This window comes from Hyposmocoma kahamanoa, unplaced genomic scaffold (genome assembly GCF_003589595.1).
Source record: "Hyposmocoma kahamanoa isolate Upper Pololo Valley unplaced genomic scaffold, ASM358959v1 88, whole genome shotgun sequence".
NCBI lineage: Eukaryota > Metazoa > Arthropoda > Insecta > Lepidoptera > Cosmopterigidae > Hyposmocoma > Hyposmocoma kahamanoa.
Window position 1 is genome coordinate 529,090 of NW_020654466.1, and position 13,214 is coordinate 542,303.

General features: G+C 39.9%; 1 protein-coding gene across 1 annotated transcript in view; it reads right to left on the minus strand.

Annotated features, from left to right (window-relative positions):
- Positions 1–756: 756 nt before the first annotated feature.
- LOC113235814 (myosin-IA-like) overlaps positions 757–13,214 on the minus strand; it is a 114,344-nt gene continuing 101,886 nt past the window's right edge. The window contains 11 exon segments of the mRNA XM_026471719.1: positions 757–1,541; positions 3,563–3,708; positions 4,701–4,894; positions 5,528–5,707; positions 6,866–6,981; positions 7,820–7,969; positions 8,429–8,655; positions 10,224–10,370; positions 11,337–11,487; positions 12,820–12,944; positions 12,946–13,039. Of these exon segments, the coding sequence (XP_026327504.1) occupies positions 1,352–1,541; positions 3,563–3,708; positions 4,701–4,894; positions 5,528–5,707; positions 6,866–6,981; positions 7,820–7,969; positions 8,429–8,655; positions 10,224–10,370; positions 11,337–11,487; positions 12,820–12,944; positions 12,946–13,039 (1,720 nt within the window). The 3' untranslated portion in view covers positions 757–1,351.

Consider the following 13,214-nt stretch of genomic DNA (forward strand, 5'->3'; position numbering starts at 1 on the left):
TACCAATATCTCGGAAAGTTAAGAAAATGAAAATACGTTAGTCATGACAAAGAGGGCAGTATAGTCCCGCTGCTGAACACAGGCCTTCTCCCGCGATGGGAGGGTTCGACTGTAGTTCCCACGCAGGCCCGCAATGGGCCTGTTTTCGTGTAATGCGAACGTGTGCGTCTTATATGGAGTCTCAGGGCTACAGGCGCAGTGGCAGCGCCCCTCAGATCTTTGACATTTAAAGCTCTGAGAAGTGCTGCGACTGCAATGGACAGGCGTGTCGCTTACCACCAGCCGCATGACCTGTTCGTTTCGTCACTTCGTATTATAAAAAAAAAGAGTAATATAAGTTTTTTAACAACAGTTACTTTAGCTTTTGCTTCAGCTACGACTACCTAGATTTATACTTATAGGGATTTCTTAACTTTCTTAACTGCCGATTAAAGGCACAATACTTGGCTTACTGTACTCTGGTTCTACTTTTTGTGTAAAAGAGACAACACTATTTCCAAATTAAAAGGAATCCGTGATAAGTGCGCAAGAGAATAGCCACCGTAAAGGTACTTAAAATTATCAAAATAATATAAATTTTAATATTAATCATTATCATTACTTATTATATAATAATTACACATTATTTTGTGCGTATAATAAATAATGTTACGTGAAATGCCAACTTTCAGTCGATGCGTAAATAAAATTATTAATTAATAATAAAAAATATTTTAAAAAACATTTAAGACACGCTCTGATTTCATTTTCTTAGGCACTTAACGATTGCAGACTGAGCGACCGCTAGAGAAAACTCTTCTTACGTAAAGTTTGAAAGATGAAAATAGAAATAGACGATTTTCTAGAATAGTAACGTGGTCACATTTCCTTATTTCGAAACTTAGAATTTATACAGTCAAAAGTATATCAAGCTGTATACACTTTATACACTTTAGTTCAAATATCGCCTCCAGGGCGACGGAAAAAGATCTAATAATGTGTAGCTTGATGTGCTGCAGTCTGTATATAAAATTTTGTTATATACATGTACAATTTCTATATAGGCTTTTACATTTGTCAATTAAGCACCTTGTACAGTTTGGGTGTACTTTGAAGTATTTAAAAACTGACTTTGAATTTTTTCTAAAAATCTGTATAGGTACTCAGGATTCGGTACTTTCATACTGATTCCTTCACAAATCATACGTCCTTTTTGACTTGATTACACGTAAGATTTTATGTAAATCAAGGACTCTAAACTGCATCTATACCGACGCCGCATTTGTTACGAAACCCATGCAGCACAATAGTGCCGCGCTGCCCCACAATATATGTACCTCCACTGCAGTTCACTCCAACCCTCATCTCTGATCTACGCTCGAGCAGAAGCGGGGTGGTACGTGATGACGTTGTGCGCATGCGTGAAGGGGGGCACGACTCCAGATATAGGCGTGGCCGTGCTCGTCGGGGACGGTAGCTGAAGAGCTCTGGTCTTTCCGCCGAGGATGCAGCGGGTGGTGGCCCCGCTTTCTACTTCCACTGTCAGTTCTGAACCTGTTAACCTGTGGAGAAATCAACCAGTTGCAGAAATCGTTCAAGTACATACAAGTGGAAAAGGGTACCATTCAAAAGCGGTCTCTATAAAGCGGTCGCCAGTTATCTTAAAATTTTAAATAGTTATCAAAGTGAAAGAAACATTTATTCCATAGGTAAAACAAATTTACACTTGAAAACGTCACATTTAAGATACTGCTCATTCACTACGCTGATTTCCCTGAGAAAAACGAGTAAGAAACTCTAGGGATTGCTTTTTTCAAATAAAGTTAAATGCTATGGAACACACTTTGAATCAAATTTGTGTGGAATCTAGAGCCATGCCGTCTTTCCATACATCTTTATCTAACACGTAGTCTTCAATTTCGTAATATGACTTTTCAATCAAAATATTTTTAATGTAGTTTTGAAACTTAGGAAATGATAATCTTAATATATGCTCCGGAATCTTATTGTAAAAATGTATACAGTTCCCCATAAAAGAATCGTTTACCTTAGTCAAACGACGACGTGGTACCATGAGTTTGGACTTAGCTCTAAGGTTAATATTATGGATATCATCTTTCTTATTGAAATTGTGTACATTTTTACAGGCATATAAAATATTTGTGTAAATGTACTATGATGCCACAGTCATGATACCAGTCTTCTTAAACTTTTCTCTGAGAGAAATCCTAGAACCTAAACGGTACACAGAACGAATCGCTCGTTTTTGCAATACAAATATGGTTTGAATATCTGCTGCTTTACCCCACATGAGAATCCCGAGTACATTATACTATGGAAGTAACTAAAGTAAACTAGTCTAGCAGTACTAACATCGATAAGCTCACGTATTCTGAATTTATTAATTAATTAATTCGGACGGCGAATTAATTAATTAATAAATTAATCTGCAGGCCAGGGAAGATATATGTAGTTGTCGATAGTTTTGTCGATAGATTGTGAAAGATAAAATTTTGCCATAAATGTCTGGATTGTGAATTTTACAACGTTGTAATTATTACTAATTGCGTTATTGCCTTCTTTATTCTCATGTTCACAGTTGGCCTACAAGTAGCGAAATCAATTTTTATTCATATACGTTTTTAACAAGAACAGGTAGGTTTAGTATCTATATTGCATTATATGTATGTATGAACTTAAAAAAAATTACCTGTGCTCAGCATTTGGACGAATAATAGGCCAATGACGATTCAAATGACACAATTTCGGCTATTTACTCCGTAAGCGTGACCAATATTCAGTCGATAGTCGATAGAATATTTATCGGCTGCAATCACTACATACACTTTTGCGCAATGAAATATCATTTTACTCCGTCTTCAAACAATACAAACTATACACAATACATATATGGAAAAAGGTGGGTACTGACTGACATTCTAGTGGTTCTAATGCACATTTTGATTATATTATTACCTTTGGGTCTGTAATGTGAATATTTTGTTTGTACATAAGTAAATATTTTGTATCCATCAAATATTATGTTATATGTATTAATGTAGGGTACTATAGGTCTATTTATACAGTGTTCTTAGATAATTGTTTGTATATGACTGGTTGTTACCAGTCAAATGTGAGAATTACCTGAAGAAATGAATATCAAATTAATTAAGTTTACAATTAATAAAACACTCCATGGCGCATTTTTTTCACTAAGCTTTTGATCGCTACTAGCGTGGAAAATTCGAGATGTTTACTTAGTTCTCCAAAAGATAAAACTCCAGCATATTGCATTGACGTAATGTTTACTTTCGTTTGTTACAGTACAAAAATCAATACGATGGAAGATTTATTAAAGTAAAGACTTACCGACGACTCGAAATATGGGTTATATTTTTGGTGCGGCTATAATTTTTGCACTCCATACAGATTTTAGAGAATTTGCGCTAAAGAAGTGACACAATCATAACGTACAAAGCGATAATGGCAGACTGAGCTCATAAGCGTAACTACGCCTGCAGTTGGCACGCGCGCTACGCTTACTTACCACTTCTAGTGTATTTATTGTTATGTGGCTACTCACATGCGGTATCTGTTGGCCAGCACCCCCAGCAGCTCGCCCACCAGGTCGGTCTGCCCCACCAGCCCCACGACCAGGTCGTTCTTGGCCGAGGGCACGCTCACCACCACCAGCTGCGCGTCCGAGCTCATCACGCGCACGGCGCCCACCTGCACCGAGGACCAAGGTCGCTACACTCCAATACCCACTGCCGGGCACGGGTGCCCGTAGTCCGCAATGCGGGTTTCTTTGACCATGTTCGGTATTGTTGCTAAGCGTTCATAAGTACACATAACTTAGAAATTAATGTCAAAGTGCACATGGCGTATTCGCATCGTTGGCCTGGCGATTGTGAAGCAACCGTCCTTTATACATTACAAAATCTTAACAGTACTATGTTTGTCAAGCTAATAATTTAATTACGACTCAATATTCTTTCATGATTATGATTATGTCGTTATATTTTATTTATCGTTGAACGACTGTCGCATCTAACCTGTCCCCATAACAAGACTGTCGTGACTGTGTCCTGGACGTTTATTTTATCGTTGAACGACTGTCGTGTCTAGCTGTTTCCACTATATCGTGACGATAATTCATAGTTTGCACGACAGAATCGTTTGAAGCTGCGATTATCTGCCGTGACGTTTTATTTATCGTCAGACGACTGTCGTTCTATATCTTCCCATCGTCACGACAGTCTGTCGTCGTAACGTCAAAAAAGTCGTGAACGACTGTGGGTCTTATTGTTCTATGTGTAAACAACTTCATTCAAACATACACGTCACGACAATTTAAACTTCACGACATTGACTTACAATTATATGGACGTCGGGTCCGCGCTAAAAAGTGTCCGCACTTGTAAGGCGCTAAAATCGTATACAGAGCGCCAAAGTCCGCTTTAGTCTTCATTTGTTCGACTGACAGCGCGATACTGCGATGACATTACAATTTAAATTTCGAATAGGTTGACTTGGGGACATTTTTTTCGTGGTTTTTGTATTAGACCCGTCGTCCATTTATTTGTAAGTCAATGCTTCACGACTATGTATCGACACGACATAATGGGAATTAGTTTATATAGTTTAGTTAGTATATTAGTTTATATATATATATATTTGGGAATGCTCAATCCTAGGCGGTAATGAAAAATGAAAATTACCTCAGTAATTGGTGTTGGTTTCTTAAGCGGCTTAAAGCTGTTGCTATCGAGCTTGAAGACAGCCGTTTCGGTGACTAGTAAGCAGCGGTCGGCCAACTTGTTGTATCGATTGAACTTATGTATCTTGCACGAGAACATAGGCTTGCCGATTTGTTGTGACTTTTGGAGGGAGACTATTGAGGCTTTGTAAAGGGCTGCAATAAATAAATTAAAATGTCACAATGTCATATTTACTTTGTTAGAATACGTATTTTTAGAGAAACATGCTTTCAAATTGGTTAACTTTGAATAAAATTGGTTTGAGGATTTTTATTTCTCTCATAAAATTTGTAGTCAAATACATGGTAATTGCGTGAAACGGAAAGAATATTTTAAATGTCAATTGTGACAACATCGATAGTTGCAAGTGCAAATTTGACCTACCATATTTTTTGCAGGAATTTTTTAATGAAACTTGCTTTAATTTGTAAATAAACTAAGTGAAATTTTTAATGGGGGTGCATGAAAGCACTATATAAGCTTCGGCGGGTACGGGGATTGCTTTATTTTTTTTTTGCGTGTCCATAACAGTTGCAGTGCCACTCAGGCATTAAATCGCAAAGATCGTAGGGACACTGCCACTGCACCCGTCACCCTAAGACATAAGTTGACAAGTTCCTTGTGCCCGTAATTTCACCAGCGGGAAGGATCCCTTTAATGCTTACGTTACAGTTTGGCGGCAGAAATTGGTAAGGGGCAGTACTTCCCTGGACCAACTCTTTCCCTAGATATATATTTTACCGTCGCAGCGTTCCGCTAGCACAGAGACGCCGCAGCAGCCCACCCACCTGACTTGGCGTTGTACTTGTCGTCGGCCAGGTAGTCGCCCAGCCACTGGCGGCCCTGCCCCCACTGCGGGCGGCGGCCGCGCAGCGCGCTGGCGGCGCAGATCTTCATCTTCAGCTGCGGCCACTGCTCGCGCGGGATGGGCTTCAGCGTCAGGTAGGCGCGCCAGCGCCGGTACGCCCCTGCAAGCCCAAGGCCTTGTCAGCCACCAAGGTATTGTCAGTTGAGCCCTCCGCGCGACAAAACCATTCTGCCAAGTCATTACGCTGACCACTGCGCTCCGAATGGCCAGCCCGAATTCGAGACAATTCACGGGTGTCGTCACTTGTTTCACTTGAAAACGACCAGTTTATCTTGAGCTCTGCTTTATTGGACGAAAATTGAAAAACTACATATTTAATATTTAAATACGATGAAATGTGATTCCGTTTGTTTTCTAACTAGATGTTTTGCTGTTCTTCCCACACCACCGAACGGAACAGCCTCCCATAATTAGAGATGTTATCTTTATTACAATAAATACAGAATATTTTTGGAATATACGGAGACGTACACACAGGTCAGTTGTTGGCGCTGTCTATATTTCAGCTTTCTAATTTGTGATTTCAGTGCAAACGAGAGTTGATATTTAAACGTGATATAAGACCCATTTGCCTGATGAGATGCCAGGGACGGATGCCCTTACTTCGTCTCTATTTCTGGTTATATACTCGATGCTTACATCTCACTTGATGGAAAGTGACGATAATGTCGAGCATGCACACCTAAACAATGCCTATCCAGTCTCGCCTTGAAAAGGCCCAAGTTATACCATTCGGGGAGCAAGCCTGCAGGCAAGAAATTCCACTCCGTAACCGTTCGCCACATAAATGTGGAAGCGTAACGCTTCGTGCGAATCTTTCAAATACCAAACCCCAGCCCCGATGATAGAAAGGGGAAGGTGGAATTAAATTGTGGAATTCCCTCGCACGCTGTAGAAAATAATAAAGGATTAAAATTACCAAAATTTATTTTATACATAGTAATCATATATGACCAACAAAAATATAAATTGCATACATGTAAATAGCATAGAAGTATTTTAAATTTAGTTTCATTTAAAGTAATATTATCAAAAACAACGTGAGTTACACCATTTTTACGTTGATAGCCTTATTGTTAGATCAAACGGAGAGACATTCTTAATCAATTAATTAACTTTACAAAGAAAAATCCATTAATGTTTATAATCTGGGATTTCGGTATATTATTGATAGTACGGTTGTAGAAAAGAAAATAAGTATCGAGACAGCTAGTTGCTGGCATAAGATTGTTCAGTTTCATTATTTTGTTAATGTTACCCTGCACGATGGAGACGTTGAGCTTTCGGGGCGGCACGGGCCAGCGCTGGATGAGCCCTCGGCCGCGCTGCAGCTCGCGTTGCAGCTCCGACAGGTAGCGTCGCGCGCGGTAGCGTCTGCAACGTCACACAACACGTCACAGAACACGTCATACTCGCTCACAATTACGGTGCACATTCATTCCTTGTCTCCTAATAGCTTACAAACATTACAAAGGTAGTTTCTGTAAATATATATTGTATTATTATTTAACAAGGCTGTAAATGATCAAAGCGTGCACGTACACGTTCTGGTGTATGGGTGTAGGGTGGGTGCAGGAAATGATATATGAAGAAACTTTTATAATACATCACTCCATAATTAATTACTATGAGAGTTGGAATCGGCAGAAGTAAATGAAGTTAGGAATCTGTCGCTAAACAAGAAGGGTGGTTATATCGACCCCTCCTACGTAAAGTATCGTATGTCGTAATTGCCAAGTTTATAGGGAAGCGTTTTAAAGTTCTCAATTCATTGCAATGAGCATAACACGTGACTTTGGCATTTCTCAGTTTTATTCGGCAAAGCTTGTTACTCGCATAGAGTATTGTAAAATCCTAGATATCGGTTAGATGATCTACTAGATGATCACTCTATGTCAGTAATGAGGTTTTGCCAAACAAAACGGTGAACTTTAAAACGCTCCCTCGTAAACTTGGCAATTTCGACATACGATACTTTACGTAGGAGGGGTCGATATATACAACGACAGAATAGAAATTCATAAACAGGTAGTACAATGAGAAAAATAAATGTATAGAATATATCCTTCAATACGATTATAACTAATCGTAGCCCATGCACACACACAACAGAGCTACTCTCCGTTGGAGGCTAACCTCGCGCCACGGCCTGTGCACGAACGTGTTTCAACGCTAGTGCTCAGGGCGGTGAAAAGCGCGTCTAGGCACCCACCTCCAGGCGTTGTAGATGACGAGCGCGGCCTTCATCTTGCGGAAGCGCGTGCGCGCCAGCGTGCCGCGCCACAGCTTCTGCAGCAGCACGACGATGGACGGGATCAGCTCGGCGCGGGCCGCCTCCAGCCCGTGCAGCGTCTTGGCGCTCCTGGAAGCGGAAGCGGACGGTCACCACATGTGATGGTTCGCAGTGTCCGTTTCGAAGGACAGTTAGACAATTTCAACTTACTGCAAGTTACGACGTTTTCAGTTTGTATTCAAATTCTCCATCTAGCGGTCAATAGCTGAACGACGATGAATTTGAGACGTTTACTTAGTTCTCTATAAAAGAAGCAACCGTGTTGCAGCGCTATAAGATTTACTTTCGTTTCTTGTAATAAAAAAAAAAGATAATTACAAGTGCTACTATCACCTTTCTCTCCAAAGTATTTTTACGATTTTCGATGTGTGCGACCTTAACATACAAAGCGAAAATGGCAGACTCTGCTTAAGTATGTGGAGCTCTGCGTATTGTTGGCACGCGTGTGACACAAACTAAGCACTTCTACAGTATTTATTGTTCCGTGGTACGAACACTGAGCACTCGACAAGCCTAACGAGACATTACCTGATAAAGAGTTTGGTGTGGCCGAATTGCACGTCCGTGATCTGCAGGTCCCGCAACAGCACCATGACGGCGTCCTTGTCGTTGGAGCCGCGGAAGTTAGGCCAGGTGTACTGCGACAGCATCTTGTACCGCTTAAGGAAGCGGTCGTAGCGCTGGCGCGACGCGAAGCCGGCGCGCCGCACGCGCACGTTCTCCACCAAGCCCAGGTACGCCACTTGGTGCCGCACCTACCGGGCAAAGCGGTACGCGGTTCTTAGGCTACGGCTTAACATGTTAAACTCCAACGAAACAAGTGCACGGGCTTGGTCTCTTCAAATGATATAATCTTCGACGGCGCTGCAGCGGCGAGGCGTCCATATAACTCGATTCCCACGGGCTTGCCCAAAATTTTCCGCGTATTACGAAAAGATTGTACTAAACAACATACCCCACCACCTAAAAAACATATTCAAAATATTCACTTTTAAACGCGTAATAATTTGTCCCGATATATCTAAACCAATCAGCGCGAGGTAAGCCGGTGGATCTGCGGGTTCTATTTCATTCATGAAATCACGCGCTCCCATCAAAACACAAGCACACATTCGCAAAAATCCACTTTATAACATCTAAAGAAAAGGCAAACCGAGAAGCCGGAATTAATCGGCTTCTAGGCGAATAGCGTTCACGTAAATTTAAACCGTATTCCAACAAACTACTGTTTAATTTGCTTTAATATCAGTATTGTTACCAGATGTAAAACTTTCTTAAAATAATGTAACAAAATTATTATATTATACTAGCAAATTAATACAAAATATGGTCAATTTGTATTTTGTAAATCTTAACGATAAATAGTGTCACATATGTATCTATACCTATTTGAGTGTTTCTTTTAAATAGGGCTACGTAAAGAATGTATGTAGAAGGTCGTGGTAATTCGAAGGTAATTAATTAAAATAGCAACATTTAGCATTCATGAGTTTGTTTAGTAAGAAACTTTCATATCGCGACCGGCAGCATAAAATGTAGTAAATGACTTTAAAAACTATAGTTATTTTATGCGTAGACTAATAACTGTCATGTTTAAGTGTCGCCAAGGCGCCTTTTTAACGGGGACAGTAAATTTTTGTTAAAGTAAGTGTTTTTAGTTTCTTCAAAAAGTTAAAGGTTTCGGCTTTACCAAATAAAATTTTCACGCACCTGCCACTGCAGCACTGACTATAGGCTCAGTCAATGCGCACTTAATATCTAACTTCTGAGCTGTCTTTTAAAACGAGCTATCAAAATACAGTTAATTCATCGATTTACACGGATATATTGCAACGACCTTGATCGACAACGATGCATTTCGATGGCCATGTGATTTATTTATTTATTGTTTTGGCTACGAAGCCATCAGCTTGAAAAAATAACGAGAATTAAGATGAGTATGTGTGTGTGTGTGTGTGTGTGTGTGTGTGTGTATTATTGCTTTCCGGTGTTGAAGGGTACGTGTGCTGGTGAAAGTGTCTTGTTAACTTATGTCTCAGGGTAACGGGCGCAGTGGCAGTACCCCTCAGATCTTTCTGATTTAAAGCTCTGAGTGATACTGCCACTGCTATGAACAGGCGTGTCGCTTACCAACAGGCACACGACTTGTTCGTCCCGTCACTTAGTTATTATAATAAAAAAGGAGTTGAGTAGTCTGCAGACCGGTTGCGGCATGAGACCAAAGCTACTTTATTATAGTAATGTCTTCGGATTTCCGTAGTATACCAAATTTCAAATCATATTTGTGAATGAGATCCCTACAATAACTGGGTTAAGGACTGACCAGCTGCTGGTCCCAGGCGTTGGGCGACTGCAGCGGGTTGGGCTTGACGCAGCGAACGTAGAAGGGCTCCTTGCTCTGCAGGCCGGTCACCAGCGAGGCCATGGAGTTGCGGAACAGCGTTGCGGCGGACGGCGGCCGCTTCGACGTCTGACAACAAAAACACCAACATACCGAACAATGACAAGTCCTGTGGCCGTAACATGGCATGCGATGTGTGATGAACCCTTGATAAATCTCACCTTGACATGTTTATTTCAGTTATTAAAGGTATGTTTCCATTATCAGTTTTTTATTATATATATAGATATGAAATTCCGTATATAGCTATCTTTGTCGTTTAATCATCGCCGCGAAAACGATGAATAAAAAAAGCCGGGTTCTTGTAGATTCAGTTTTTACATATTTTACGTCATATTAGTTATTATTTCCGTATTTCTAATACGTAAATAATAACGTACGTATTTGTTACTGTATTAAAAATATTCTCATCACCTTTCATCAATAATTTATATATATAAATTTGTTTGTTTTTATTATTTCTTTTTATCTCGTTTATCGCGCTTAATTTCTACGTTGATAAAATTAGCGTGCATAACTGTCAATATTTTAAAATCAGCTGTGAGCTTTTGCAGCCATTGGTCGGGGCCTTGCGATGCGACAAAAATATGACGTCACGGTGCGCGCCGTGTTAGCTATTGTGATTAAAATTTTAAAATGTAAAGACTAAGTTACTCAACTACACAGTATCAAGACATCTACTAAACTAACAATATTTTTATTGCGGTTGTATGGACATGGAAACAGTGTAAAGAGGAGGTTAGAATAATCTGAAAAAGCGTTCGTCCAAAGAAGTACTGCCACCGTACCTAATTCTCCCGCCAAGCTGTAATGTAAGCATTACTGCGTTCCGATTTGGAAGAGTAAGGAGGCTGGTGAAATTCATTTTTACACTCTCACACTTATGCCTCAGGGTGACGGGCGCCAATATGATCTTTACGATTTAAAGCTCTAAGTGGCACTGCAACTATTACGGATAGGCGTGTCGCTTACCACCAGGCGCGCGACTACTTCGTGTCGTCACTTGGTATTATAAAGAAAAAGATAAAAACCAACCTTCTGTATATTAGTGCCCCCCTCCGGCCACATGTCGGACAAGGACTTGTTGGTAGAATTGTAAAGCAGCCGCTTTAAGTCTTGCCATAAGGAGTCCTTGTTCTTGTCCATGAAACCCGTTATCGCGTATGTGACGTCACCAGCATAATGACTAAAAAAAAGAAAAAGTCCTTAAAATAGGTAACTGTAAACATTGGTGCATGGTTTTTAACACGTGCAACAATCATATGATAAAAATCATGTGATTGGTCACTGAATTTCCAATAGCATTTTAGTTGACGATAAGATCATTTGATTGGTCAATTTGAATTTCGGAATGAACACGTGATATTTAAGTCATGTAATTGGTTATTTTCGATTTCCTACCGCATTCAAATGATAACATGTTAAATACTCCATGCCATACTAACAAATTAATCTTAAGTGTATTCCTTGAATTCATAAGTACTTGGAAATATATTTTTTCGGACCTAAATCACATTAGTCAGGCGTGACCGACTTTTGGGCGCTTTGCACCCAAAAGTCGGTTTGTTTAAAAAAATACACTATTTAAATTTGAATAAGAAACTGGATTCATATATGTAATGCCTATAATCAGTCTTATTTGAAGACAGAGTAAAATAACGTTTGCAGGGTTAACGGTTTCCATAAAATTTTAAAAAGTCATGTAGTTGTCATCGACAGTTTTATCCCAGGATTTTGAAAGAAGGTCAAATTTTGCCAAATGTGTCTGTGAATGTTCGGCGTTCTAATTCGAGTTCGAACTGCCTCTGTGGCCGAACGGTTACCAAGCTGGACTACCACGCAGAGGTCCCGGGTTCGATTCCCGGGTCGGGAGAAATATGCGTATGGCCTAAATTTATTTCTCTCGAGAGTTTGGGTGTAATTTGTGACTGTCGGTCTATGTGTGTGTCCATGGCACTCGTGATACTGTGTTTCCCTAATGCAGAGCTATGAGCGTGTGCTTATAATGTACATGTGTACGTTATTAAAGAATACCAATTGCGTTATTGCCTTCTTCATTTTTATTTTCATAGTTGGCCTACTAGTATCGAAATCAATTTTTATTCAAATACATTAACAGGGACGGGTGGACTTGATTATCTATTTTAAGGTACAAGGAAAAATTTAAAATATGTCTCCTGTTTGTATTTTTAAGTTCTATAAATGCAGTATATGCATGTATGAACTTACAAAAAATGTCAATTTAATGAACCTGTGCCCACAAACTGGACAAACAACGGGCCGATAGTGACTCAAATGGAATAATTTCGGCCGTTTATTACATGAGCGTAACCAACATTTAATCGATAGTCGATAGAATACTTATTGATTGCAATCACTAGATCTCTAGATGCTCTACTAGATCTACTAGATGCTCGCAAGCGGGCAACACTTTTGCGCAAAATTTTACTCCATCTTGAAAAAAGAGACTACAGAGAGCTTGCCATATCAGTCGAAGGGTAAAAGTAACGTAACTTACGTGATGCGAAAATCGACTGAGTGTTTGAGCTTCTTGTCAGTGGCTGCGAGTTGTCGTGACGTGTAGTGCTTGTGTCCGGCTAGGCGCTTGTCCAGCGCTTCCAGCAGTTGCGTGTCCGATATCTGAAATCACAGGATTTCAACATAGAAGCAATATGTACTACTGCACAAGGCCGTCAATCACAAAGCGCAAGTCCTTTTTTTAGAATTGCACTTTTAGGCTCAATTTACATTACAGCGGAATGTAATGGAAACAATTTTTTGTAACGAAATTGCACATGGCATAATGAACTTCATAGGTAATTTTCAGCTTATCGAGTTCTTAGGTTTTCGCGATTGTTACACATAGGAAATGAAACTATTTTTCCGGATTTAAATCGCGTATATTTGTTTTTT